The sequence below is a fragment of the Pogona vitticeps genome, chromosome 5 (assembly GCF_051106095.1).
Source record: "Pogona vitticeps strain Pit_001003342236 chromosome 5, PviZW2.1, whole genome shotgun sequence".
Taxonomy (NCBI): Eukaryota; Metazoa; Chordata; class Lepidosauria; order Squamata; family Agamidae; genus Pogona; species Pogona vitticeps.
Genome location: NC_135787.1, coordinates 193,695,997 through 193,723,904, shown reverse-complemented (window position 1 = coordinate 193,723,904; position 27,908 = coordinate 193,695,997). Strand labels below are relative to the sequence as shown.

At 48.1% G+C, this 27,908-nt stretch overlaps 2 protein-coding genes across 3 annotated transcripts in view; both read left to right on the top strand.

Moving 5' to 3' along the window:
- The window catches only part of NET1 (neuroepithelial cell transforming 1), a 73,052-nt gene extending 60,922 nt beyond the window's left edge, over window positions 1-12,130 (top strand). For both annotated transcript variants that reach the window (XM_073002449.2, XM_020812670.3), the window contains 9 exons: window positions 2,180-2,287; window positions 3,397-3,564; window positions 4,700-4,762; window positions 5,472-5,568; window positions 5,903-5,979; window positions 6,877-7,134; window positions 7,869-8,039; window positions 9,169-9,355; window positions 10,056-12,130. In XM_073002449.2, coding sequence (XP_072858550.2) covers window positions 2,180-2,287; window positions 3,397-3,564; window positions 4,700-4,762; window positions 5,472-5,568; window positions 5,903-5,979; window positions 6,877-7,134; window positions 7,869-8,039; window positions 9,169-9,355; window positions 10,056-10,462 — 1,536 coding nt within the window. In that variant the 3' untranslated portion in view covers window positions 10,463-12,130. The remainder of the gene's footprint in view (window positions 1-2,179; window positions 2,288-3,396; window positions 3,565-4,699; window positions 4,763-5,471; window positions 5,569-5,902; window positions 5,980-6,876; window positions 7,135-7,868; window positions 8,040-9,168; window positions 9,356-10,055) is intronic.
- Window positions 12,131-19,862: 7,732 nt separating this feature from the next.
- Window positions 19,863-26,695, top strand: LOC140707686 (calmodulin-like). The gene is made up of 2 exons (XM_073002279.2): window positions 19,863-21,388; window positions 25,973-26,695. The coding sequence occupies exon 1, from the start codon at window positions 20,913-20,915 to the stop codon at window positions 21,360-21,362; it is 450 nt and encodes a 149-aa protein (XP_072858380.1). The 5' UTR covers window positions 19,863-20,912; the 3' UTR covers window positions 21,363-21,388; window positions 25,973-26,695.
- Window positions 26,696-27,908: the final 1,213 nt, after the last annotated feature.

The window sequence follows — 27,908 nt, the reverse complement described above, 5'->3', positions numbered from 1 at the left end:
TGTAAGTGTAGCTCAGATCAGACTTGGCTCTGCTGAACTGGCTTTTTGATGCCTGTGTAGCTTCAGTTACTTCACTCACCCTTGAAACGGAATACGGCACTCGTCCACCCCCATAGTGAGGAATGCATGACATCATGGCTCAGGGTTCCTTGGTATCTTAATGGGACAACCGAGCGTTGTTGCCTTGGGGGGGGGGGAGTTGTGCTGCTGTGTGAACTGACTCCAGCAGAGCTATTTATGAATCACCCTCCAGGACATGACAGTAAGGTTTGGCCAAAATGGGCTTTCCCCCCCTTTGTTTGGTTTTCCCACTTCCTTTTAACTACAGAGAAACAAACCTCCCCCACCCACCCCCAAATAGCTCTCCTATGGCCTTGGAGGTACGGAAAGAAGTTGGTTCCACCCATTGGATATGGATATGTATTAAACCCAAATATTAATAATTACCTTCAACTGTTCATGTTCTATAGGCAGCACCATCTTAGAGCCAAAGCAGTCCAGAGTGCTCTCTCTATCGCTTCCTCCCCCCCCACCACACACAAACACTTTTTCTTGAACCCAGCTGACTTATCCATGGGATGGGCTGAAGGACCCACAGTCTACAGTGGGCTAGAGCTGATCAAAAGAAGGGGTCAGGCCGAACAGAGAACAGATAATCCAGGGGGAGCTGGGGTGAAATCTTTTGATCACAGCTGTTTAATGACTGGCAAGAGAGAGATGTTGCCTGTCAATCCTAATGACGTGGCTCTCAGCCTTACGGAGTTTAGGGTACTGTCCACAGTTTTGGCCTTTCGATATCTCTCCTTCCCTCCAAAAAAAGCTTCAAAGGTACAGCCGGTGGTTCTTACCTCATCGACACATGTTGTTTCTACTGTTAATTTCTTTAGCCACTAATCGTTGCTACTGTTTGCAGAACAAGGCTTCAAAAGAAACTAATCGAATACAAAACGGGGGTCTTAAACCACTGCTAGGTGTGAAATGCAACTTGACTCTACCAACCACCACATCTCTTTATCTCAGACACCCCCCCTCCGTACTCTATGTATTCTCACTCTTATCTCTGAAGAAGTGGGCCTGTTCCACTGAAGGCTCACATTAAAATAGAGTAGTTCGTCTTTAAGGTGCCGCAACATCTTTGTCGTCTTTAGTTTTTAAATGTTGTTTATTTAGTTGTGATATTTAGTCAAATTAGAAGATCCTGCAGAGCTACAGCTTGTTTCTCTGCAGTACTCTTACCTTGTCTGTAGGCTGAAACCCGTCTTGTTTTTGTTCCCCAGAAAGGCACAGGAGGCGGGCAAGGAAATGCAAATACTGGGGGGGGGGGGGTGGCAGCTCATGGCCAAGGAAGGGAGTCTCCCAAGACCAAGTGGGAGCAGCTCATCCCAACATTGTAGAGGGAGGCATCCCCTGCTCTGATCATGGCTGTGTTCTAGGCACAGTGGTCCCCAACAATGGGCCACCAGATGTTCTTGTTCTACAACTCCCAGAAGCCTTCACCACCACCTCTGCTGGCTAGGATTTCTGGGAGTTGAAGTCCAAGAACATCTGGAGGCCCAATGTTGGGAACCATTGATATTCCCCCATCCTCTTCTTTACCTTCTGAGCATTACCTGTTCATAGCAGCATTTCTGTCGTGGTGCATTGGTTAGTCACTGGGATGTTGGTACCTCTCACTCAGGCCTGTACTGCGAAGAAGCTTTTAACAACACAGAGTTGTCTTCTGAGACCCAGCACTCAGCCACTTCATCTTGGTGTCGCGAGCTGCCGTGTCTTGTCTTGAGCCCTTTGTCAGCCACGTCTGGCTGTTGTAGTTGGATGGAGTTTATTGAAGCATCTGGCAAAAACTTAAAAGGGGGGGGGGGTGACACCACCACCCCATTTTATCCTAGAAGAGCAGTACATAAGTGTTTGTCTTTCTAAAAAGCGGTCTTGTTTGTCCTGATTGCAGTGGACTTGGCTGTTCTGGCTTGCCTGAGAACTTGTTTGTGACTTGATGATAATGTTAGTGCTTGGGCAAAATATTTTGCCTGGAAGGGGCCTGAGTGCTTTTGAGCTGCCTCCCTGGATATAAACAGCCTGTTGCCCCCGCCCCCTCCCCAAGGCAGTCTGGATGCTGTCTGCGGCCTAAGTCTTGAGTAAACCCTCAGTACAACGTGTTCTCTTGTTTATCTGTTTGCAGGAGCCCAGCAATAAGCGGGTCCGCCCTCTGGCTCGGGTCACCTCCTTGGCAAACCTGATTTCTCCCGTAAGAAATGGTGCAGTGCGGCGATTTGGGCAGACAATACAGGTAAAAAGGGGAGACACGACCTGTGGGGGTGGGCTGAGGAGTACATGTTGCCTCTGACCCTGTAAAGGATGTCTGAGAGCTGGACTCGGGTTGTGCCCACGGAATTGCAAGCCTTGAGTCTCGCTTCTTAAGTTCCAAGATCTCCTGGGGCTGGCAGAAAGGGGTGGGGGTGGGAAAATGAAGAAGGAAGTGGATGCAGGTACGGGTGGCTTTTTAGTCTACCTTCTCTGTCTGTGTCACGCAAGCAGGGAGGGAAAAAGCATAGGGAAGACTATTCAGTCATTCTAGCTGGAGGACGCAGCTTGAATCTCTCTCCACAGAGTTTCTGTACTCCTGCAGGTATCCAGATATACTAGCAGGGAAAACTGAGATTTTCTCTTGGGCGCCCAATTTTGTTTTCTTGCTGAGTGCTTCAAGCACATGCTGTGATAGGGCTGCCCGAGCCCCAAATACCAGTGTCCTTATGTAAGGAGCAGTTTCCCAAACTGGGGCCGGGCTGAGGTGGACGCCAGATTGCCGCCAGTGCCAACAGTTACAGCCGCTGTGTGACATACTGTGGCATGTGCCAAGCTCTGAATTCGCCGGCTGTTCATGATAGGAACGTGACATCAGCAAAGCCTGTCATGTAAGAGACGCCATCCTCCCCAACTGTGTAAACATTGCCAGGCCTCTGCTCTTGATGCTAGCAGAGACTGTTACATGCCATAAAAGAATGCAGCTCGCATGTCTTGTTAATGTCACCTAATTTGGGAGAGGTAGAATTACACTATTTATGTACCTGGAACCAGACTGTAACACAGTTCTTTTAAAATAACTCTGTTCTTTTCCAGCAATTCAGGTTCGATAGCATTGAAAAAGGGAGGGTTTAAAGCAAATTGGGGGGGGGCGCATTTGTAGGTTAGAAATTTGCCCCCAACATATCACGGCAGCTGAAGGGATTAAGGGTCAAGTGTGTATGTGTCTGGGTACGGTCTTACCCTACTGTTCCGTTGGTTAAGGTGAAATGCACGGCAGCCCTTTTCCCATGCCCTACTCTGTGAGAGGACTTTGAAGCTCCTCTTGCTTGAGGCCGCCGACCGATTGATGTTTTCTGCCCTTGTTTCCAACAGTCATTTTCCCTTCGTGGTGACAGCAAATCGCCCGGGAGTGCCCAGAAGTTGTGCAGCCGGTCAGCTGCCCCGACCCCTCCGAAAAGAAGGAACAGCGTCCTTTGGTCTGAGACGCTGGATGTCAACATGAAAGAGACCCTGAGCACGAAAGAGATCAAGCGCCAAGAGGTAGGCTGGCCACTCCAGCAACTGCAAGCCCAGGACGGTTATTTGGCTGACAAGGCAGGGGAGTCTGCACTCAGGCCTGAATGAGGATTTCTGAGCATCTTGGCTTGTTCCTGAGAGAAAAAGATATTATGGTTCCAGCCCTCATGATTGTAAAAACGCTGTGAAGCGATGGAGGAGGCGCTTAGGGTGAGATCCAGCGTCCAGGATGAGTCAGTCGAGTCACCTGCACGGGTGGGTCTTCCTCCATCCAGTTATGTTCCCAATCCCACACAGAGGCAGTCTCTCTGCCTGCCAGGCCGATGTCTCGATTTCCATATCCTTGAGAGACAGTGGTCCTCAGCCTAGTAAATCATGCCAATTGAGCAGTCTGTGGAGACAGAAAACCGGCAGCATTGTGCCTGCTCTGAATGCAGAGCTATGATTTCCACAGTACAGCTCAGAAAAGCAGGTTGGTCGTGAAGGGAGAATATTGGCAGGTTGGCTCCTTTCCACGAGGGCAGGTTTCTGCCCTGCTGACATTTTGCCAGGTCTGAACTTTTCTCCTTGTCCCAAGGTTTCAGCAGGAGGGGCAGTATACTTGAACCAAACATAAGAACTGTAAATACACCAGCTGTAATCTGTGACTTGCACAGGTCCCAAACAAAAGATATGTGCTAATGCTGGTGGCTCAACTGGCAGATGATATAAAAGAGGAACAAAGTTCAGCCGTGAGTGAGTTCAGCATTTTATGCCGGAGAAGAACACACATTCCAAGAGAACGGCCTCAGTATTTGCTTTGGCTTCGTGTCCCGGCTTCAAAGCCTCCTTTCGTGACAAAGAGTTTACTTTTCTCAACAGTGACTCAAGTCTCTCCCTTTTACGTGACCACCAAACCCAGTCTGTAACTCCACAGATTAGTTCCATTTTCTTGGCCCTCCACAAGGACTGGCTTCTTGATCTGAAACAAATTGGTGATCCTGAGGCGGCCACCTTTATTGGCTATCTTCCACTTAAGCATCACGAGAATAGTGGACTAGCCTTTTCAGCCAACCAGAGCTAGACGTAGTACCGCTTGGGGCCCCTTCACTACCGTGAGACCTTCTGCAGGAGTCATAGGGAGGCAGTGCTGATCTTTTCCTCCTTGGCTTTTTTCCAGGCAATACACGAGATGTTCCAGGGTGAGAAGGATTTGATTGAGGACCTGAAGCTTGCGAGAAAGGTTGGTCTCTGTTCCCTACTCAGTTAGTGCCTCCTTAGTTCTTTGTGGGCCCATGTAGGGCCTCAAAGCAACTTCCCTTGGGAGTTCCTGCCTGTTTCATGACGGTTCAGTGCGCTCCCCAAGCTGTGCTGCAGTTGTTGTACTGGAGGGAGTGCCAGGCATTCTAAGAAGAAGCAGACTCTGGTACAGCCTTAGTTAATCTTGATGGGGGAGGGAGAGGAGAAGACAAGTTCAGATCTGTCGCCTTGATGTTTGTATGTTGGATCTGGAAGGCCAAGCAACAGCCCTGCCCCTCTCTTCCTGGGCCAGGACCTCGGAAGCTCCAGTTAGAGTGTCAGCACGTAACAACAAAAGCAGCCTGCTTACCTTTATCCAGGGCTGCGATCCCACACAGCAAACCATAAACCCTATGGGAATATTTGCCTGCTGCTTCCTTAAGGTGTTGAGACTGCAACTGTGTTGGGCAGATTTGCAGAGAAAGCTGCCCTGGGACGAGTCCATCCATGGCAGTCGTTCTCCTAACGTTTTAGGTGGCAGCTCTGCCCAGCTCTGTCCAGGGCCTGAACTTGAGTCTTTCAGCATGCCTAAGTCTTGTTTTCTGCCACCAGACTCTGGTTCCATCATTGCCTTCCCTAGCACCATGAGACCGTGCTGCTGTGTCATGTTGGGCCTGCCTTTTGACCATTGCCATATATTTCTTTTTGAATAGGCTTACCATGACCCCATGCTGAAGCTGTCAATTATGTCTGAAGAAGAGCTGGCTCACATCTTTGGCGACTTGGATTCTTATATTCCTTTGCATGAAGGTAAGCTGTTCCTCATCCATCCACACACACCCCAGCAATGTCTTGAGTTGAACATATTTGTTTTCCTGCAAGTCAAAACACACTGATTGGCAGAATGTGCATTCCTCTGAAAACAATGCCAGATCTATAGAAAAACAGCCACATAAATATTCTTCTTTTCCATAATTGCTTGGTCCTGAGTCCTAACAGTCTCCCACCTCCTTTGTGGAAGTTCCTAAGGGTCATCTCCAGGCTTCTAAATGAGATTTGCCTGTCCTGTGTAAAGTAAATTTCTCAGTGCATGTCTTGGGTATTGCGTCCAGGTGCCGATTCCTGTTTTATGTGTCTGTTACAGACTTCCTGGCAAGACTGAGAGAAGCAAAACGGCCAGATGGGACAGTGGAGCAAATTGGAACCATTCTTGTCAAATGGGTAAGTCACTCCTAGCTTGCTGTCCTTCCAGTTTGTGGTGGGATGTATTAGTCAAAGACACACACACACACATATTGGGCAGAGAGCTTGTAAGAGCAGGAGATCCATCTGATAGACATTGTGCTAGGTTTCTTTGTGTAAATGGTCTTTTCTGGCCCAAAGAGCTTAGTCTTTCTTTTTTTAAAGCAACCTCTCCAGTGTAAATTAGATTATGGTTTTCTTGTTTGTTTGTTTGTTTTTTTTGATTGATTGATTTTATATCCCGCCCATCTGGTCGAGTAGACCACTCTGAGCGGCTTTCTACCTGTTACTGCTGATTCTGAGTGCTGCGTATTATATTAATGACTGCCTCTCATCCTTAGTCACCTGTCTATACTTTGAGTATGCCAAATAATCTCAGTGAAGATGACTGAGATGGTGTCTATGAAATAATTTGGTGACACTTGAGAAAAAGTAAAACATTGATTAAAAAGGTGGGTAGGTGACTATCTCTGTGTACAGATGGTTGTGGAAAAGGAATTGCATACAAAACACGAAAAAATGGGTAGCAAGTGAATGTTACAAGCCATCTCAAGATGGTGGAGATTTGTGTGGCGCGCTTGCAGTTCTTCAGATGCAAGAGGCTGAGCTGGCCTGTCTTCAGCCAGAGTCAGCTGTGAGTTTTAGCGGTCCTGGGCAAGGAATGTGCCCCCCTTGCCTGCCTGCCTGCCTGCCTTCCTCTCTGACTCGGCTGTTTTAATCAAAGGGAGAGTGACATGCTTGCAATTCCCAAGATTTGTGTGTCATACTGTAAAGCGTCCATTTATAGAAAGAGGAAATAGCCTGGCTCATCCGAGAGAGTCAGCATCTTTGGAGCAGCATCAGCAGCAGCTAAACGCTGCCTCATTGTCTCTCTAGCTGCCGGGACTTCATGCCTACAAGGCTTACTGCAGCAACCAGCTGGCGGCGAAAGCCCTTCTTGATCAGAAGAAGCAGGACCGCAGAGTCCAGGACTTCCTGCAGCGCTGTCTGGAATCCCCTTTCAGCCGCAAGCTGGACCTCTGGAGCTTTCTGGATATCCCCCGGAGCCGTCTGGTCAAGTACCCTCTGCTCTTGAAGGAAATCCTCAGGCACACCCCCAACGATCACCCGGATGTCCAGATTCTGGAGGAAGCGGTAAGTGGCTGCATTTCACCCAAGCTGAGCATCCGATGTTCCCGTGAAATTCCTGTAGAGCCCGCAGTCCACAGTGACCGATGGTTCCAAACACTTCCCCACCTCCTCTAGAAATCGGTAACAAATGCAGTTGCAGGTTGTTAAGTTGTAAGAAGCTCCTTTTTTGTGGAACTGCCAGAGTTCCCTAACCAGCGTAGCCCCTGGCCATCGGGACTGGGAGTTCTTGAGAGTTTTAGCTCAAAAAGAAACTCCTTCTTTTTATGTTTCCCTCTTTCCAGGAGCCCTCTGCCCCATTTTGGTAGCAGATGTAGTTACCCCTTGTTGAGTCACGGGGAGAACATCTTTTGCACTCCTTTGGTTGTAGATCAAATTCATTGGAGATTTCCTCCCCTCACCCCCCAGGGCTTTATAAAATGACTAATGTGTTAGAGGGCAAGATGGTTGACTGACTGGCACCGGGCATGCAGTAGAAGTAAGCGACAAGCTGAAGTGCCCGGTTCCATGTTAAGAGGCAAAGCGTGGTGTGCCAGCCCAAACTTGTCTCCGAGCACCAGCCTGTCTTGTCGGTGGCTGGTTAGGTTAAACCGCAAGAATGAATTTCTTCCTGTGATGATCGGTTGGCCCCTTGCTGTCTTCTGTGCTTCCTAGCAGATGATTCTCCTGCGTTAAAGTCTGAGCTTGCCCTGTGACTTCCTTTGTCCAAAGCCTTATTCACGAGGTCCTGTTGCTTGCAGATCTCCATCATTCAAGGGGTCCTCTCAGACATCAACTTGAAGAAAGGGGAGTCCGAATGTCAGTACTATATTGATAAGCTCGAGTACCTTGATGAAAAACAGAGGGATCCTCGGATTGAGGCCAGCAAAGTCCTGCTTTGCCACGGGGAGCTCAAGAACAAGAATGGGCATGTAAGTATTTATCACAAGAGAGTCAGAAGCCCCTGCAATGTCCCTGCCATGATCTGGGAGCCGGGTATCGTGAAGGAAATTGGAAGAAAAACAGGATGACTTCAGATCAAAGGCTGCAATATGCACAGACGTCTCCCCCATGCCCTATTTTCGGTGGATCCTGTTCTTTAATAATTCTGTGCCATCGAATCAGTTCTGATTTACAGCGCCCCTAGCATTTCCTAGGTAAAAGAGTACCTAGGAAGTGGTTTATCATCCCCTTCTTTTGGGTCCCTCCTGGGACTGCCAAGGCAGACGGGAACTTACAAGAGGCACAGTGAGGAACTGAACTCCCAACGCCTGCCTCCACAGCCAAGTTCTTCCCACCTCAGTGCCACCTCCCTTCCTATTTCTCCTTTTGTGACATGAGAATGGTGTCTTCCTGTGTCAGATGTAGAATTCCTCTTTCTTCCCCCCCCCCTTTCGCTACCATTTTGTCCTGGAGCTCTAAGGCACCAGAACACAACACTGTGTAAAATTATCTTAGAAGCCTTTCCCTCAGAGAGATCCAAGGCATCCCGCAATAATTAAAATACACAAAAGTTTAAAATAAAGAACGGATGATATGAGACAACACACCCAGTTATGGGGATGATGGATTGGTATAAGGGCCAGTGCTTAAAAATTGGCCACACCCAAAGAGGCCAGGCGGAGTTGGTGCAAGTTGTTCCGCAGGTGGCAGATCTGGGAGCAGGAGGACTCTTGCAAGAGTGGGGCCTTCAGGGGAGGGAGTGGAGCTGGTTCTCTTGTCCTGGGCGAGCTAGAAATGGCTATAATGTGTGGATATAGGACTGGTCAGAGGGCACGGATTGTGTTGCACAAAATGGCATAATCCTGAGACAGGCCAGTCTCCAAAACAGATTCTTAACTACCAAACAATGATTCACCTTCTTCACTCATGCTGATGGTAATGTTTGGGAGGAGGAGCACCGTTCCGAATTCTTATTTTGGGTTAATAAAAGCCCATCTTAAAACATGTGAAGAAATTCTGCCTCAAGTGTTCCCTTTTTGGTAAAAAAAAATGCTGAGGAAGGTGTGTGGGTTTTTTTTTTTTTAACCCAAAGTGCTTTCTCTCTCCCTCCCCCTCCAGAAACTCTATGTCTTCCTTTTCCAAGAGATCTTGGTTCTGACTCGGCCGGTGACGCGCAACGAGCGCCATTCTTACCAGGTCTATCGGCAGCCCATCCCAGTTCAGGACCTGGTGCTGGAGGACTTGCAAGACGGGGACGTGAAAATGGGAGGATCCTTTCGAGGGGCGTTCGGCAATTCTGACAAAGGTAGGAAAATGAGTCGGATGCTTTTTGACTTGAGCGGACCAGCTGCGTCCTACGAAGAATGTGCTCGCCACCGTTCTTGCTGACTGGGGATGCGAATGTCGATGACTCTTTCCCTGGATTGTCAGTAACTCGGTGGGATTTGGGGCATCTCTCATGAGGACCCCAGATGGTGGCTTGCCAAGCTTGGCAAAACAGAACTTTTTACTAATAGGTTAGTGACTCCTGAAATAAATGCTGGTTCTAGCACAGTCGGATCACCAGGTTGATTCGGAAGCTCTTTAAAAGTAGTTTTAGGTTTTGCCCCTTGATGACCCCTGTGCTCAAGAGTCAACAGTTAGTTTTTATTGTTTTTCGCCACCTGCATAGGCAGGCAAACTCCAGAACCTAAGTGAGTGAAGAGGGTGGCTTTCCAGAACAGCTCAAATTGTTGGAAAACTTCTAATTTGTTTAGTTCCTCCAGCTCCCAGAATATCACAACCAGCATGAACATGGATGGGCCACGTTTACTGGGGTTGGTGCTCCAAAAAAACCATAGTTTCTAGACCTGGAGCTCAGGAAGATTTATGGCCTGGAGGAGCCACTTGTCTATAATACGTTTATAAGAAACTACTGAATGGTGTGAAACCGCACGTGACCGTTGGCGTTGGGAGTTCTGCGAAGCAAGCCTGACCATTTCTCCCCTTCTGTCTCCTCTTTCTAGCAAAGAATATCTTCCGAGTACGTTTCAGAGACCCGGCCCCCGGCCAGTCCCACACCCTACAGGCCAACGACGTCTTCCACAAGCAGCAGTGGTTCAACTGCATCCGCTCTGCTGTGGCCCCCTATCAGCCGACGGTCGTGCCACCTGAGCTGAAAGAGCTGCCCGAACTCAGCGAGGAAGGGGAAGAGAACCACCCCTCAGTGGCCAGCGCCAAGGTCCAGAGGACGCCGTCCACCCTCTCCGGCAGTGTTCACATGGAGCTAGACGAGAACACTCCCGAGGCCAGCCCCGGGATGGACACGAATGGGGAGGCCCAAGGCCCAAAGCCGTACAGGATGCACGCTGGACTCAGGAGGACGCGGGAGAAAGCCCAGCTGAGTGGCAAGCGGAAAGAGACCCTTGTCTGAAGGAGGCCGGGGGACAACTTTCTCCACTGTTTATTTATAAATAAAACGTGTACATTTTCTTTCTCTGTCATGTGAGAATGGTGTGAGGGGTCATCCCTTCCGAAATGTCTGTGTGTCCTTTTTTATGTTTATGGCAGCTACTGGTTTGCAGCAAAACCGCTGTTGAATTGGGGTCTAATCTAAAAACAAACAATTACAGACCTTGTTTCTGAGTTCTGGGCATGACACTCCAAAATTTTTGGAACTTGTATAGTCCTATTGGTGAGAAAATGCCATTTTTTTGAAGCCCAGTTTGCGAAGAAAGAAGTAGAATTGCACCATCTTATGAACTTATTCTTCTCACCAGATAAATATTATGTATTGATTATCTAAAAGTGAATATTCTATAGCTGGCAGTGCAATTCTGATTTACACACCAACCTCAGGGTGCTTAATCTGGAGAATTACTTAAAAACCAACAGCATTACTCTGGCATTAAGCATAGAGGGAAGTGACCTAGAGGCTATATCTCTTGAAAAAGCAAGACTCCCCGAATTCAACAGGTTTCCTTCTTATTGACTGGAATTTTGTTTTATTTTTGTGTTTGTTTGTTGTACATTCCTCCTGTGAATTGATGTGACCTGCCAAGTATTTAATCTTTTTTTAAAAAATTGCATTAAGTTTGTAGAGAACTCCTTTTGTACTTCATTTTGAGTGTGAGGTTTTTTTTTTTACTTTTGAATTGGCTTCTTTCATTTTCTGATTATGTGATGTGTGTGTTATGTTATGTCTATTTAAAAGCCAGTTCAGGGCTTTACCAGGTGAAACAAAGCCATAAGTTCTTTAGCCATTGGCATTAAGAGATGATAAAGAGTTCCCCTCTTGACCTGATCCGGGGTTTCTGTGCCTTTTCAAGGGCTCTACTTCAAGCAAGGAGGCGTTGAATAGTCAAACGGTCTCCACTCCTCGAAAAGGCACAGCAAGATCTCCAGTGATCAGGAAAAATGGCAGTTGTGGGGAAGGGGAGAATTAAGATTAAAGTTCATTTTGATGTAGCATTTGGGGTTGACCACAGCAGACTTGTAGAGCCGCTTGTGTGCTCTGAACTACTGAAAGGGGATGGCAGTGGATACACAAGGCGGAGAAGAGGTCACAGAAGGTGTAGGCAAAGGGGAAAAAACCACGATAACGAAGATCGTGGAGGGACGAGGTGGTATTTTGAAGGGCGTCCGAAGAGGTTGGTTCTCGGAAGCCGAGGAAGGCACCTGTATGTCTGAAGAAGGGTTTGGGAGGTGGTGGCATTGGAGCGGGGCATGGTAGTGGGAAGTCCAAAGGACATGGATGAAGTCTGACAACTTGCATTCTGGTGGAGGTTCTGGAGGGCCAGGTCTCCAGGAGGGGAGGGGCAGCTAAGTGTTCAGCAAAGGAGTGGTGGGTCATCCATCCATCCTGGTTACACACCTTAAAGCTCCCCCCCCCCATGTGGCCCAAGAGAAAGGAGGGGAGTGCAAGCGAGCGTAGACGAGACGGGTTCTGGTGCAGAAGAGCATCTGGCCAGAAACAAAACGACGGGAAGGAAATTTCTGTAAGCAAATGTAAATAGACAACAACCAAAGCACTGTGGTTCTCTGTAAAATTGTTTCTTTGTACATTGTCAAGAACGGAGCATAATTAAAACTCTTAATTGCATCTTTCTTTGTATGGCTGCTTTAATTGTGCAAGGCTGGGGGTAGGTGAGGGGTGGAGACTGCCAAGCTATAGATCAGCTCAAAACCCCCGAAGTTTTATTTAAAATAATCATTAAAAAAGTTTTGGACACAGATCCAAAGACCAGATCTCTTATCTTGTTTTCTGTGAGCACCTGCTGGAATATTCTATCCCACCCATTGATTTGAATGACTTGGGCGGGTTCACCCCCGGGCTGTTTCTGTTGACCCTGGTTTATTTTGGAACGAATGTGAAAGAGAATGAATTTCTCTTTGCTAGAACTCTGTTGGAGTTTCGGGGCTGGAACAGCAGAGAAAGGATTCGTCTTGTGATTCCTATGCAAGAGACTCGGCCAGCAGTCTTCAGTGGTGGCTGGCCAAGCCTTTTGGCCTTCCGAGGGCCAGTGATCGCTACTGGTGGCTTGCCTTCATCCAAGACTTCCCAGAGGTGTACAATCGCCTCATCTAGTCTTTTAACTCCATAATGTGCTGAATGTTCTCCCTGAATGACATTCAAGGCATGCGTTCTATAGATGGGACTGTATTAACAGTCCTGCTAATGCAATCATCATGTCCCATCCACCCATTACGTTGATTCTGGCTTAAGGTGACCCTTTGGACTCAGAAAGAAGTCATTTCCTGGTTGGTCCTCTTGAGGTTACTGTGCAGCTTGCTCTTCTCCGACAAGGCGAGGCAAGGGATCAAACTCCCCATCACAACGTCTGCCGTCAATTACGCAACTCCCTTGATGTTCAGCCAGCAACAGTGGTGAGGTTAAAAACAGCTGGAATCACACACAGTTTGAGACCCCTAGACCCCCATTTTTCCCAAATGAGTTTTCATGCCTTTTTCTCAGAACATAGAAAACATTAGCATTATTCTGCTGGCCGGGGAATCATGGACACTCAAGACCAACACAACTGGACGACACCAGATGTGGGAGACGTAACATATATAAGCAGAACAGAGACCCCCACGGAATGCCATTTTCTTTCAGCTCCTCTAACTGCAAATAATTCACCCCGGGTCTTACATCAGCCAACCTTAGGGAGGCAACAATGACTTTTTCTTTCAACCTGACCTCCAGGTTGTGACCCGTTGACTACTGTGTGTATCACACTTGCTTTTTAGGTGGGGTAAAAATCAGTGGGATGCGGGAATCACAGAATCCTAGAATCATTGAGCTAAAAGGGGCCTATAAGGCCATCAAGTCCGGGCCCCTGCTCAATGCCGGGGGGGGGGACCAGTAATCTGCACACCCGCTCCTGTTTGGATGATTGCATCACGTTAAGACCCACACGCCGGAGGCTCTCCCAACCCCCACGACTTCTCTCTGACGAAGACCTCGTGTTATAAATTCCTTCTGCCCAAACTGTGGTCGGCATGTTCTGTTCAAAACAATGTCTGGGTTTTGTGTCTCGCTGTGCGTGACATGTTCATGGAACACATCTGGCGCAGACATGTTCGCCAAGAAAATGAAACAAAAGGGAACAATGGAACCCTAATCCATTTCAGATGGTGGGCTGCACGGCAGACAGAAACGACTACGAGCCCCACCAGCTTCGACCCGTGACGTCAACGCTCTTCAGTTTTTACTTGATCTTGCAAAGCAAAACATAACTTGGTCTGAATGTTAAAGCCCTGACCAACGTTTTCAACTCCCAAATGATTAAACAGTGTCAACCTTCTTTTTCTCTGTTAGACTTTGTTTCCAGTCTGGTGTCTCCCTGCTAAAAAAGGCACAGCCGCCTTAAACATTTCCATGGGCTGCATGAAAAATGGATGTGTCCAGAGAAGAATAAAAGTATTAATTAATATGAGTTCTTAATGCTTCCACGATTAAACAAATCAGCACCAGCCAAGATTTGGGAACAGAGAATTTTGCTTTGAATGCTGGCAAAATACACTCGTCTCCTTTTGAACCCTCAATAGTTCAGATCAGGACCTCTCTAGTATCAGTGGGATGCAGAAAATATAGCCTGTCCATCTGTTCCGGGACTGAATCTCCCATTATAGGTTCGAGCACTGGGCTCAAAACACGGACGTGTCCAAAGTTCTACACCTGGGGGTGCACGGGGATCCAAATACACAGATACGGATGGGCTCAGTAATAGTACAAGTGAGAAGGATCTTGGAGTTGTTGTAAATCACAAACTGAATATGAGCCAACAGTGTGATGCCACTGCAAAAAAGGCCAATGTGATTTTTAGGCTGCATTAACAGACATGCTCTCCACATCCCCTGAGATACTAATCCCCCTCTATCCAGCACTGCTTAGGCCTTAACTAGAGTACTAATTCCAGTTCTAGACACCACACTTTAAGAAGGATGCCAACAAACAAGGAACAAGTTCAGAGGAGGGCCAGAAAGATGATCAGAGGACTGGAAACCAAGCCCTGGGAGGAAAGACTGAAAGAACTGGGCAGGTTTAGCCTTGAGAAAAGAAGACGGAGGGGAGACAGGATAGCACCCTTCAAAGATGAGCGGTAGGATCTGTTCTTGATCGTCTCAGAGTGCGGGATATGTAATAAGGGGCTGAAGCGACAGGAAGCCAGAACAATTAGTTAATTACCCATGCTGCAACCTTGTGGATGTGATGTTCTGGGCAACAGGAATCTATACAATGAATCATTATTACATGGCTAATTTCAGCCCCTGGCCTGTGACTGGGCGTAATTATTGACTAAATCCATTCTGCTCCACCCACAGTTAAGCTTTACACCTTTTTCCTTCACGGCTCGGATTTTCGCGAAGATGCCAACTTTAATCACCAGACTTTCAAGGAAAGGCTCTGTTTATTTCCAATGACCCGTGTGAAAACAAAGCATGCTAACTGTAAAATATAGAGGTGGGGAAAAGATTTGCTGAGTTTTCTTCACCTGTGCAGACCTTCAACTGCTTGAGAAGATGAATTAGGGAGTGCCTCGGTCAAATCTTTCTTTAGACTTCTACAGCTAACGTGAAATAATCGATATAATCTCTCTTCTTTACAGAAACGAGGGTTGGCCTGCTTTACAGAATTGTTCCGAGGAATGTTAGGTCAGAAATGGATGACTTCTAAATTCTTTTATAATGCTACATAAGTCCATTTCAATGCAGGCCATATGGGTCTGGTGCACAGCCTGGAAAGAATTATTCATACACCACTTTATAAGATTCATTATGTGACTCAGTCCTGATTCAACCTATATTTCTTTCATATTGTATTTATGGCTGTGGTCAAAAAAAGAGTTAAAAAAGGTTGAGAGTGGCTATATGATGCTAGAAACAGCTTCTTTTTAAATACTTCTTGCTACATAAGTTTGATTCCTGTCAACCCCAAGTCTGTTAATGATGTCTAAAGCAATTAACCTATGCAACAACCTGCAAAAGATTTTGATCAGTGTGGATGGCATGGACTCAAGTGACAGGAAGCCAGATTTCAGCTGAATACCAGTCGTGCCCCGCTTTACGATTGCTCCGCATTATGACGAAACTGCATTACGACGATCTTTTTGCAATCACAATTGTGATCGCAAAATGATGGTCTGAATAGGGGTTTTTCGCTTTGCGATGATCGGTTCCCTGCTTCGGGAACTGGTTCTTCACAAAACAACAGTTTTCGGACAGCTGATCAGCGGTTTCAAAATGGCTGCCGGGTAAATAAAATGGCTCCCCGCTGTTTTCTGGGACAGATTCCTCGCTGCACAGGCGTTGAAAATGGCTGCCGTATGGAGGATCTTCGCTGGACGGTGAGTTTCCAGCCCATTGGAACGCATTGAAGGGGTTTCAATGCGTTTCAATGGGCTTTTTATTTTCGCATTACGACATTTTCGTTCTACAGCGATTTCGCTGGAACGAATTAATGTCGTAATGCGAGGCACCACTGTATTAGGAAGACTTAACTGTTAGAGGAGTACAGAAATGGAAGCCCTGAGCCTGGGAGGTGGTGAGGGCTTCAACCCTGGAGGCATTGAAGAGAAAATTGGACAATCATCTGTCAGATTTGCTTTTATTGGGATTCCTGCCTGGAATAGAGGGTTGCACTTGATCGTCTTATAGGCCCCTTCCAACTCAGTTATTCTATGGATCTACACATGGGGGAAGCAGCATACAAAAAACACACCCGTTTGCAAACACACACAAAACTGTGGACGGAAATGAACGTGACTTTTCAAAGTTTGAGAAAAGCCTTTTTTTTTTTGACAACTCCCCCAAACCCCAGTTTGTATGCGGCCATGCATTCTGGGAATTACAGTCCACCACATGGACATTTCCGACCTCTGGAATCTTCACGTGGATTTCCTTCCGACAAATTGTCTGCCTTTGCCAACTGGTGAGAACACGGTCCAAGCTGAAGACATTAGAAAACTCAACTCAAATTCTGAGATTCAGCCCACCCTGGATGCTTCTTCGGCCTTTTCCATCACAGGCGCCAAAGGACCAAACGCCGTGATGCAAAAGGTAGCATGTTGTCCAAGCTTTGGTTGATCTGCTGGGTGGTTCAGTCTCCATCCCTCAGGGATGCTTTAGCAGTGCTGAGTTTCCTGCATTGGCAGGGGGTTGGACTAGATCAATGGTTCCCAACCTTGAGTGCCCAGGTGTTCTTGGACTACAACTCCCAGAAGCCTTCACCCCTAGCTGTGCTGGCCAGGATTTCTGGGAGTTGCGGTCCAAGAACGTCTGGGGACCCAAGGTTGGGACCCTCCGGTGGAGGAGAGGAGTCAAAGTTCTCAGCTGTGATTCCACGAAGGGCCTCCTTTCTATATAGTGGGCGAAGGATAAAAATGCAAAGTTTCTAGTCCTGTTACACCTCGCGTTGGTTTTCCCGGCTCTTTCGTCTGCGAGTTTGCTGCAAGAAACCCATTTTCTTTCTTTGCTATCAAGCGTTTTTCCTCCGAACACAGGGTTATCTGTTGACATTTGGTGGTGGTACACCAGGTTCTTCCTTATCACCGCCTCGCCTGCTTTCTCCTCCTTCCTTGGGCAGCAGCCAAGATGCTGTTTCATAACCATTCCAAACAAACGAGATCCGTCAGAAGAAAGAGGAGGCAGCCAAGGAGGTGGCTGATTAGCCTTGCCTTTCTGAAAGACTGCCTTGCGTAATTACGAATTGCTGCCACCCTCATTGAATTCTGTAGCAAAGCAGGCCAGCAGAGAGAAAAGGGTGTGCCCGCCTGGTGTACGTGTCTTAGGAGCAGTCAATAACTAGTGCATGCCACTAAATATACAGTAGTTCCTACCTCTCTCCGAGGCAGAGATAAAGAGCATCTGGCCTCCAGATGTTTTGGAACGGCACCCCCCCCCCCCAGCCAGCACAGAGCAGAACCATACTTTCAGAGGGGTCCACGAGACTTTGGCCTTATGGCACTGAGGTTTAGAAGGGAGCAGACTTTCCTCTTGATGTTTGCTGCTGCAAGAGTGTGAACCTGGCACTAGGATAGCACTTTTCGAATACCTGGAAGGTCGTCATCCAGAGGAGGGGCAGGATCTGTTCTCAATCATCCCAGAGTGCAAGGCATGTAATAATGGGCTCAAGCGACAGGAAGCCAGATTTAGGCTGAAGATCAAGAAAAACTTCCTAACTGTTAGAGCAGTACGACGATGGAACCGATAGCTCTCAAGAGGTGGTGAGCTCTCTAACGCTGGAGGCCTTCAAGAGAAAACTGGACAGCCATCGGTCAGATCTGCTTTGATTTCGATTCCTGCCTGGAGCAGGGGGTTGGACTGGATGGCCTTAGGAGCCCCTTCCAATTCCATTATTCAATGATTCGATGACCCTCAACACATACATTGCCTCCCGCTTCTTCTGAACACCGCATCAGGTTACACAGATTCTGGCCCATTGATCTAGATTTCCCTCATGACTGTTTCCACAGCTGGTCGTCTGTGAAAAAATGTGTTCCCCGCCTCATCTCCACCACCATGCCAACGGAGGTATTCTGGGAGTTACAGTCTAACCTTTAAGGGTTTCTCGGAAGAACCGTCTTTTCCCCAGAAGTTGGGGCCGGGCTCATTCCCCGGCTTTCACTTCTTTTATTTGCTCTTCTGTGGTATCTGGAGCAAAGGTGATGTCTGCTTTTACACGGAATGTGGTGCTCACAAGTGGCGGTTGTGCGTTCGTTTTCTAACCACGTTCCATAAAGCAGCGGCTGCCTTAGGCGCATGAGAGGGCCCCAGTTAATGCAGAGGCGGCATCTTGAACTTTGCCACCCTGTCCGCTGTGCGCCAAGAACACGCTTGTGTGTTTTATTACAGAGGCAAATCACACATTCACCGCAGATAGGTGACGCCCCGAACACACCTTTTCCACCCTGCCAGAGTCCCACTAAAAAGTTGTAAAAGGCTCTGTTTCCTTCCCCGGTTTAGCTTCATATGTGCGTGAAAGAAAAGAGTATTTCAAGCCATGTAACGTAACAGTGGCAGATTTCAGAGCTTGGGAAAGTGGGTTAGAAGCCTTTTGGCGCCACGGTTGAACTGCAGTATTGCAGTTAAGACTCTGCTCACAACCTGAGTTCAATTCTGATGGGCCCAGGGAACCGGCTCAGGGTTGACTAATCATTTCATCCATCCAAGGTTAGGTAAACTGAGCAACCCAGCTTGCTAGGGGTGTGAGCAAGTTGTTGCTCGCACAGATAACGCTTTCAGCGCTATGGGGTAGTTATCTAAGCCGCAGCCTTGGCTTTGCTTTGGGGGAGAATACCCAGAATCCTCCTGGCGCGATGGCCTTCCCAAAGGATCGGCAGGTTCTCATTGCCTAAGGAATCCAGGGCACCTTATGATGTCATACGAAGTGGGCCCTTATGGTGTCACAAGGAAGTGGGCCCCTATGATGTCACAGGACAGGAGCCCTTGTATAAAACAGTTGATCTGTATTTTGGTTTATGTATTTTATGTTTATGTTGTAGTTAAAGAAAAAAGGAGCCCTTGTATAAGAGTTATTTGTTTTTTTATTTATTTAAAATATCTTCACCCTGTCTTTCTCCTTAAAAAGACCCAATGAAACAGAAATTGAAGTGGAATCCAATAGAGATAAGATACTTTGTACGTTTAAAAAGTTGCGTAGCCCAGAGTTTGAAAATGTTACTTCTTTGGACTACAAACCCCAAAATCCCCTTAGCCAAACTTGGCCAATTGTCTTGGGGACTAAATAAAACCTTTATTCCTTCCTCGAATGTATTTGAAACGCTGAAATCTAGACACTTCACGTCAGGCTGAGTTGCTGCAACGGACTGCCATCTTGGTTTTCCCAGAAGACCCCTGGCCACAGAGGCATTCTGGGAAAACGAAGACCATGGTGGCCATTTCAGCTAGCAGAATGCTTGAGGACATTGTTTCGAGTCCAGCGAGGGTGCCCGTGGATCTCCCATCACAGGCCTCCCTCTGAAATCCTGTCCGAGGGCCGCTCTCTTTTTGAAAGCCTAGCTTAGAGCACGCTTAGAAAAGTTACATTTTTTTGGACTGCAGTTCTCAGATTCCCCAAACCAGCATGACCGCTGGGACGTGGTCCAGAAAAGTCTATTTTTCAAGCATTTAAAAAAAGGGTAGGTGGGTGGGGTTTCATCCTTCAGCCTCTGATACCTGGATGACAGACTGTGTTGTTGACAAAGTCACCTGTCATTTTTTCCTCCATGGTAGGGGCATCTATTACATTTCTATTTTAATTATAACTATGTCAAATTCTACAGGCATACAGACAAATTCAACGCATGGGTTTTTCACACCCGGTGTTTTATTTTCTCCTTTTTTGGGGGGCAATGTGGAAGTGGTCACTATTAACAAGTGATTTAAGGGCACATATAACTAAGAAACACACACACAAAAAACCATTGGCCCAAATCCTGTTGGCTGGTGTCTGCCTACATAATTACAACAACACAACTGGCAAGGGAGACTGCCACTGATTAAACCTTGCTTATTGTGATTTTGAAGTGCACCCAACTTCATCCTGTTGTGTATGAGCTGTTGTTATTGTTATGTGTTGTCAACTCATCTCTGACTTATGGCAATCCTATGAATGAGGCCTCTCCAAAATGGCCTGTCTTCAGGCGCCTTGCTCAGTTCTTGTAGACTCAAGCCTGTGGCTTCCATTAGGGAGTCAAGCCATCTTGTGTGTGGTCTTCCTCTTTTCCTGTTTCTCCCTGTGTTATTGTACTCCCCGCCCCCCAAGCCTTGCCTTTTCACGATGTGCCCAAAGTTTGATTTATGTTCACAATGAAACCACAAAAGGAAGCCTGTAACCAGATGCAATCTATTGCTGCGGCGGCCATTGTCCCCGTTCTGCAGGCGGAGCTGTGCAACAGGATTTCAGCCCGTTAATATTTATTTATTTATTTAGATTTATACCCCGCCCGTCTAGACTAAAAGTGTGATAACATGGGAAAATAGCAGGCTTGATATACTGCCATCCTGACAAGACAAATTTTTAAAAAAATCATGAATAACAACAAGGAGCATAATAGTCATGTAATATAACAAAGTTGCATACACAACAGCTTCACCTTTCAACTACTTTGGGGGTTGCAGGAATGTAAAAAAAATAATCCTCTTATCTCTGGGAGCCCTATAGGAGCACACACTCTGCTTAGGGAAAGCAGATTCTTCCACCGGTTTTTCTCCATAAGGTTGCCAGCGGTAGCCCTGAGGTATAAAGAGGGTGTGGACTTTACCTGCCGGGCCATCATCTCTTCCCATGCCAGATTTTCCTGTTTCGGCAGGGATAACGAGCATTTACTCTTCTCAATAAAAACTGTCTGGTGTTGTGAGGGATCCGAAGCAGCGGCAGCATGGCGCACCGGCTGACGGACGAGCAGCTCGCGGAGTATAAAGAGGCCTTCTCCCTCTTTGACAAAGACGGTGACGGAAAGATCACCACCTCCGAACTGGGGACGGTCCTCCGCTCCCTGGGGCACAACCCCACCGAGGCTGAGCTACAGGGCTTGATCCACGCCGTGGACACCAACAACAGTGGCGCCATTGACTTCCCCGAATTCCTCTCCGTGGTGGCCAAGAGGACAAAGGCCCGCGACACCGAGGAGGAGATCCGGGAAGCTTTCCGCGTCTTCGACAAGGACGGCAACGGGTACATCAGCGTGGCAGAGCTGCGGCATGTCATGACCAACCTGGGCGAGAAGCTCTCGGACGAAGAAGTGGAGGAGATGATCAAGGAGGCGGATGTCGACGGAGACGGGAGAGTGAACTACGAAGAGTTCGTGAGGGTGATGATGGAGAATTAGTGGTCCCGGAGATGATACGCTTGGAGGTACTGGATCTTCTGACTTTTTGTTCTTGTCCACGGTGCTCTCTACACGGTATAAAGCATAGGATTGTAGACCTGAGTTGGAAGGGATCTGAACCATCACCCCATCTCAACTTCTGCCAGTGTAGGAAATCTTTACCTAAAAGGGAGCTCTCCACCCCAGGTGCTTCCAGCCCATAATAAGCCTGGAAAGAGAAGAAGAAGGCAGGCAGGAGTGTGACAGGCTGGGATAGTAAGAAGTGGTGATAAACAGATACGTTCCCATGTGTATCGAGAGTTTGTAGTGGTCAGCTGTGGGGATCTCTGGCTTGAGTATGGATACGGGCAAATGTCCCATCCTTTAAAACTGGTTGGTGTCCTCTCTCTGCTTTTTTTTTTCTTGTTAGCTGCAGTTTTTCTTCTTGAGGGTTCCACTGGGAAGAAATAGGTGGATCCAAGGAAAACGTTGCAAATTCCATGCTGCCTCTTTCTCTCCCCCCCCCCCAACCCTACCCTTTCAACCCATTCGGTAGAGCCTTTAGTGGTGAAAGTTGACTCACCACCGATCACTGGTCAGAGCTGGGTGTCTCGGGATAACCTGATCAGAACTCTGCCAGACCTCGGAGTGCTGTGAAGAGGAGAAACTGCCAAGGGATTCCCCATGAGGAATGTCGTCCAGAGCCTGTTCTCTCGGAGAACGGCTCCTAAAAAAATAATAACCTGGGCAGATTGGCCACAAAGGTACAGGGCCTTAGGAGCATTAGACCAAGGACGTAACACTGCCAAGGTCTGTTTTAAAACCTGCAACCCGGAAGAGTCCATCAGCTTCCAAGGCTGACGGTTCTGCTATCATTTACCACGAGAAACATCTACCGCCAGGCCCACGGTCAAAGGATGCACCCTAAGAAGGGCTGGGAATGGGAACTCCGGTTGTCCAGATCATGGAAGAACTGCATTTTCCCCCAACCATAAAACAATGCCCTTCTGAGAGCTAAGAACATGGCCTATGGTTGCAACAGGACCACCATGTTGTTGTTCCGTACCAACAAGGTTATAGCAGCCCGACAAGTGAGCGGTCTCCAACCTGTCTTCTCCTCAACAGCCCGGCTCAGCACTTGTACGTAAACTCAAGCCTGTGGCTTCCTTGAGGGAGTTGGTCCATCTCGTATTTAGTCTTCCTCTTTTCCTGCGGCCTTCAACCTTTCCTAGCATTATTGTCTCTTCCAGAGAATCCTGTCTTCTCAGGTTGTGCCCAAAGTAGGACAAACTGAGTTTTGACCTTGTTGCCTCCAGAAAGAGTTCTGGCTGGATTGGCTCTAGGACCCACTTTGGTCTTTTTGGCCGTCCAGGGAATCCTCAAAGCTCTCTTCCAGCACCGCGTTTCAAACTGATCAATTTTCTTCTTCTCAGCTTTCTTAACTGCCCAGCTTTCCCACCCATACAGGGTGATCCGAAAGGCAAGAATGTGGATTCTTTTGGCCTTGGTCTAGTGACACTTGATGGTCTTTTCTAGTGTCCTTCCAAGTCTCCGTCTTCTTCTGATTTCTTGGCTGCACTCTCCCTTTGGATGGAGGATTGAACCAAAAGCTCTAACCATTCCCTTTTCTTCATGGTCAACGCTAAAGTTGTGCATTTCTTCTGCAGTTGTGATTTGGGGTCTTCTTAACATTCCACTGCAGTTCTGCTTCGTCGTGTTCCCTTTCCCCGAGCGTCGTTTCAAGTCCTTGCTCCTTTCTCCCCGTACAAGGGTGCCCTCGGTATATCTCAAATGACTGGTGTTTCTTCCACCCATTTCCACTCCTGCTTCATCTGAATCTGGTCTGGCCCTTCCATAGGAGATGGTCCACGGAGGACGAATACGTTGGCCATTCAAAACAAGGAGGGCTTTTATGGTGCAGAAGGGCTCAACCGTACTCATCATACCCTGGCTATCCTTTTATGCCACAATAAAAGGGATCGCCTGCGAGAGAAACATGACAGGATGTGCTGTTGTCGCCTGCCGTCCACCCCTGAGGTTGCAGAGACGCTGGGAATTAAACACGCTTCTCCTTCCCACGTCCCTGAAACCACCTCGTAGGGCACTGCCAAGCCTGTTCCTCCAAACAGGCAGGTTGGTAAGATCCGCATCCAGGCCCGAGGCACACGAAGAGGGTGTGGACGGGAGATCCTTGCCCCTTCATCGCCTCCTCACCAGATGCCAGCTTTCTCCCGTTTCGAGAGGCCTCCTGAATTGTGGGTGCTCCTCTTAGGAAGACAACATGGCTCACAAATTCACAGAAGCCGAACTTCGCTGCATCAAGGAGGTCTTCTCGGATCTGGATAAGGACGGAGACGGGGCCATCACCTCCGAGGACCTGTCGGCGGCCATGGACTCCTTCAAGCCCCTGGTTCCCAGCCTCGGGAGCTTCTTTGCGGATGAGCGGCTGGAAGAACTCTTCCGGCAGGTGGACACGGACAAAGACGGGAAAGTTAGCTATGAAGAATTTGTGAGCATGCTGGCTGACAAGTAACGCTTCCCGTAGAGGTACGGATTCCTATTATTCTCTTCTTCCGGTGGCGCCGTCAAGGGCACGAGCGACCGGACAGGTTTTTCTGTCCCAAGCAGCGTTCAGTTGGAAACCTGCTGGCAACGAAAAAGGAAGGGGGAACAAGAGAGGCGAAGAGGAGGCAGGCGCCGGCCGGAGCCCCTCTTGAACATTTCTTGTGGGTTTGGAATAAAGACTTTACCAAAAAACAGGCAGCATCATTAGGATTGCTATTTCGTGTTGATGGTTTTCCATACCCACAGCAGACCACTCCAATTCTCAGGGGTGCTGGCAAGTCTTTGGGTCTGAATCTTGAGTCTTGAGTCCTGAGTTCGAGTCCCTATTTTTTAAAAAAGCTTTTTTTCCCAGAAAAAAGGGGAAGTTGGCGGGTTCTCTCTCTCTGTGTGTGTGTGTGTGTGTGTGTGTGTAGGTCTGAGGCTTGTGAACCAGCCCACCTTCGTGATCAGAGTCGTGGCTACTAGGGAAAAAAAATACTGAGCTTGTCTCACCTTGCCTCACCCCTCCACCCCAACTGTGAAAATCATGTAAGAATGGGCTCAAGCGACAGGAAGCTAGATTGAGGCTGAAAATCGGGGGGGGGGGAACTTCCTAACTGTTAGAGCAGTACGACAATGGCTGGAGGAACTCAAGAGGAAACTGGACCCACCCTCGGTCTGATCTGCTTTGATTTGGGATCCCTGCCATGAGCAGGGGGTTGGGCTCGATGGCCTTACAGCTGGCCCTTCCGACTCAACGGTTCTAGGATTCGTTGTCCCATAGCACCCTAAGCATACATTTCTGGCGCTGAAGAGAGGAGACAGATATTTTTCCATGGAATGATAACATTGCAGAGCTGTGAGGAACGCCAAAAGTCGTATCGTTTTGCAATGACTTTGCAATGCTGAAAATCCGCAGCTAAAGGATCTCTGGCCGACGGACACCCAGCCTCTGTTTTAAAACCACCGACGAAGGAGAGGCCACCCGGTTCTAGAACAATTCCTTCCAACAGCTCCTGTGGGGAGAAATGTCCTCCTAAGGTTTAGTCCACATCTCTTTCCTCGGAAACAGAACCTGTTCTTTCCTGTCCCGCTTTCTAGCGCAAAAGAAAACGACTTTGCTGCATCCAAGCATCTGAAGGGCAACCTCCTATCATCCATCTCTTAGCCTTTTCTGAACGCTGGACACATGGGGCCCCCTCCACAGTTCCTCCAGGTCTTTTCTGCTCTTGGTTTGCTTCCTCTCCAGCCGGCCGAGATCCTTTTCAAGCCACGGACCACTCCGAAGCAACAATATCCAAATGCCAGCCACTGAATTCAAAGTTGAACAGGCTTCAGGCTTGAAAGCTTACAGCCTACGGGAAATAAGATATTTTTGGTCTTTCGGTGGCAGAATATCGCAGCCGACATGGCCAGGGGCCGTCGTAAGGAGGATCTCAAGACAGGACCCCAGCAGAGGGTCTCCCAAGCCACGAACAAAAACCTCTATGGTTTTTTATTTTTATTTTTTGGAAATTGTAGTTCCTCAAATAACTTCTTCAAGTCTTGGAAAAAAAATGTCTGGCTGCTTAAAGTGACTCGTAGTTGAGTGTCCATGAAGCTGGGGCAGAAGATGATGAGGTTCATTCCATCTCTTTGACTGAGTGGAGTCTGAAAGCTTGACTAGCTCTTTGCTGGAACTGGTTCACTATCCGTGGTGTAGTAACTGGGTTTTTCCCAGTAGCTGTGTGACTATGGTACCATTTGCTATGACCTTGTCTGAGTTGAGGGGCAATCTTCACAATAGTGGGGAGGGGGGGAGACAGACATTTTTCCCAGGAAATCCTTGCAAGCGCCTTGTGATGCGTGGTGTCGGATGGGCCATTCAGAGGCGTTGGCTTTACAAAAGACCTGCCCTTCCATTGTCAGTAGGCACTGGGTCAGCAGCGTACAGGTTTAAATGCTCTTTAGGTGCCGGGAATGGGGGGCTGCAGAGATGGTCATGAGAGGCATCTGTCCTTCCAGCCTGACTGCCATCCCACCAAGCTGACCGGTCACTGTACCATGCCTATATTAATCCTTGCCTTGTGTATGTGTTTCTTTTGCAGAGCCACCCTTCTGAGGCTCAAAGGCTTGCTCTGCCTTCACCGATGGATGTTTGGAAACCAAGATCAGCTTCCCCTCTCCACGCTCACCTTTGCCTGACATTCAGAGATTCCACCTCCACCCAAAGGCCCAGAAGGAGAACCTGAGAACTGGAAGAGCTGGTAAAGGAACATTCTTCACGCAACCTTTCCCCGGAGAAGACACTCCCGTCAGCAGGATCTGAATCAGGCACCCAAGCTGTTTGGGGAAGCTGCTTTCTCACACCTTGGAGGAATCGGTCAAACAATAAATCATGTTTCAAACCCTCCTTTCTAGCCTTGCCTTTTTGTGGAATTGCTTTCCTAGAAGGCATTTAAAAACCCCATCTTTGAGAAGGTGCCCATCCCTCCGCTTTGCATAAGAGGCTGGGAAGGGCGGTGCAACCACAGCTGGGTTTCAACAAGGATAACAAGGAAGAGGTGGTAGGCTTGACGTTGACCGTGTAGACTTAAAGTGAGCAACATCTGGGTCACCAAGAGAGCAGGAGGGCTGCAGGTTACCTGCTGAGCAGCATTGTGTTTCTGTGCATTATTTGTTGTTGTTTAGTTGTTAAGTAGTGTCCGACTCTTCGTGACCCCATGGACCAGAGGACGCCAGGCCCTCCTATCTTGCACTGCTTCCCATAGATGTGTCAAATTCATCTTGGTTGCTTTGATGACCCTGTCCATCCATCTCATCCTCTGTCGTCCCCTTCTCCTCTTGCCTTCACACTTTCCCAACATCAGCGTCTTTTCCAGGGAGTCTTCTGTTCTCATGAGGTGGCCAAAGTATTGGAGCCTCAGCTTCAGGATCTGACCTTCCAGGGAGCACTCTGGGTTGATTTCCTTCAGAATGGATAGGTTTGTTCTCCTTGCAGTCCAGGGGACTCTCAAGAGCCTCCTCCAGCACCACAATTCTGCATACACAATGGTAATTCTCAGAGTTTGGAGAGGCCCGTTCGTGTGGCCAACAACTCCTAGCATCCTGTGTAGCCCGAGTGGCTGCATAGGACTCTGGGAACTGTAGTCCTAAAGAAGGAATGGCTTAACACTCTGAAACGATTGCGTATATTTGTAGAGACCAGTAAATAAATAAATGGTGACCCCTGTCTGCCAATTTAGTCCTTCTTTCGTGGTTGTGCAAATGACGAGGCTTCTTGGGTACTGAATATCCGCTGGGAAATTTTCCCGAGGACCTACACGGTGGGATTTCTTGGTGGAGCATCCTTGCCAGCTTTCTGAAGTGACTGCTCCAGAATTCGTTAACTTTAGCCTCGTTTGCGGGGAGGGGGTGGCGTATGGAAGAAAGAATTGCTTGCAGTTTGTCTCGGCCAACGAAACAATGAGTGAGCTCGTGGTGCCTTCAGCTTTAAGCCTAAAGGCTAACTCCACCCAAGCTTCCCTGGACGGAGCCCAATGGATAGGGAAGGAAAATGCCCTCAGTTAGGCCTGGCATCGCCCTCTGGCAAGAGAACCAAGGCCAAGCCTCCTATGCCATGCTGCTGTTTTTGATTTCCCAGATGACCTTCAGTGTAGGTGCCACCAGCCCCTGAGATGTCCCACTGAAAGCCGCTTTGTTGTGGGTTCCTCCAAGCCTGGAACTGCTCCCCACCCCTGTTTTTATTGCAGTGACACCAAAACAATACATGGAACCTCTTCTTTTTAATGGTAAAGAACAAAGGTTCTTCGGGCACCTGAAAGACTGCCCCATTTTTATGGGTGATGAACACAAAGAAAGAAAGTCGTGCCGGTTTCTGTTTTCAGGTTGCAACTCCCAAAATTCCCCAGGTGGTGGGAAGCTTTTGCGGTGACAATCAGATGTCTCAAAACAGGGAAGAATTTCGGCCTTCTAATGTTGTGCTAGCTGTAATGTATGGTTTGGGCCCCCCTGAAATCAAATCCAGATGCTCTAGTTCAGCAT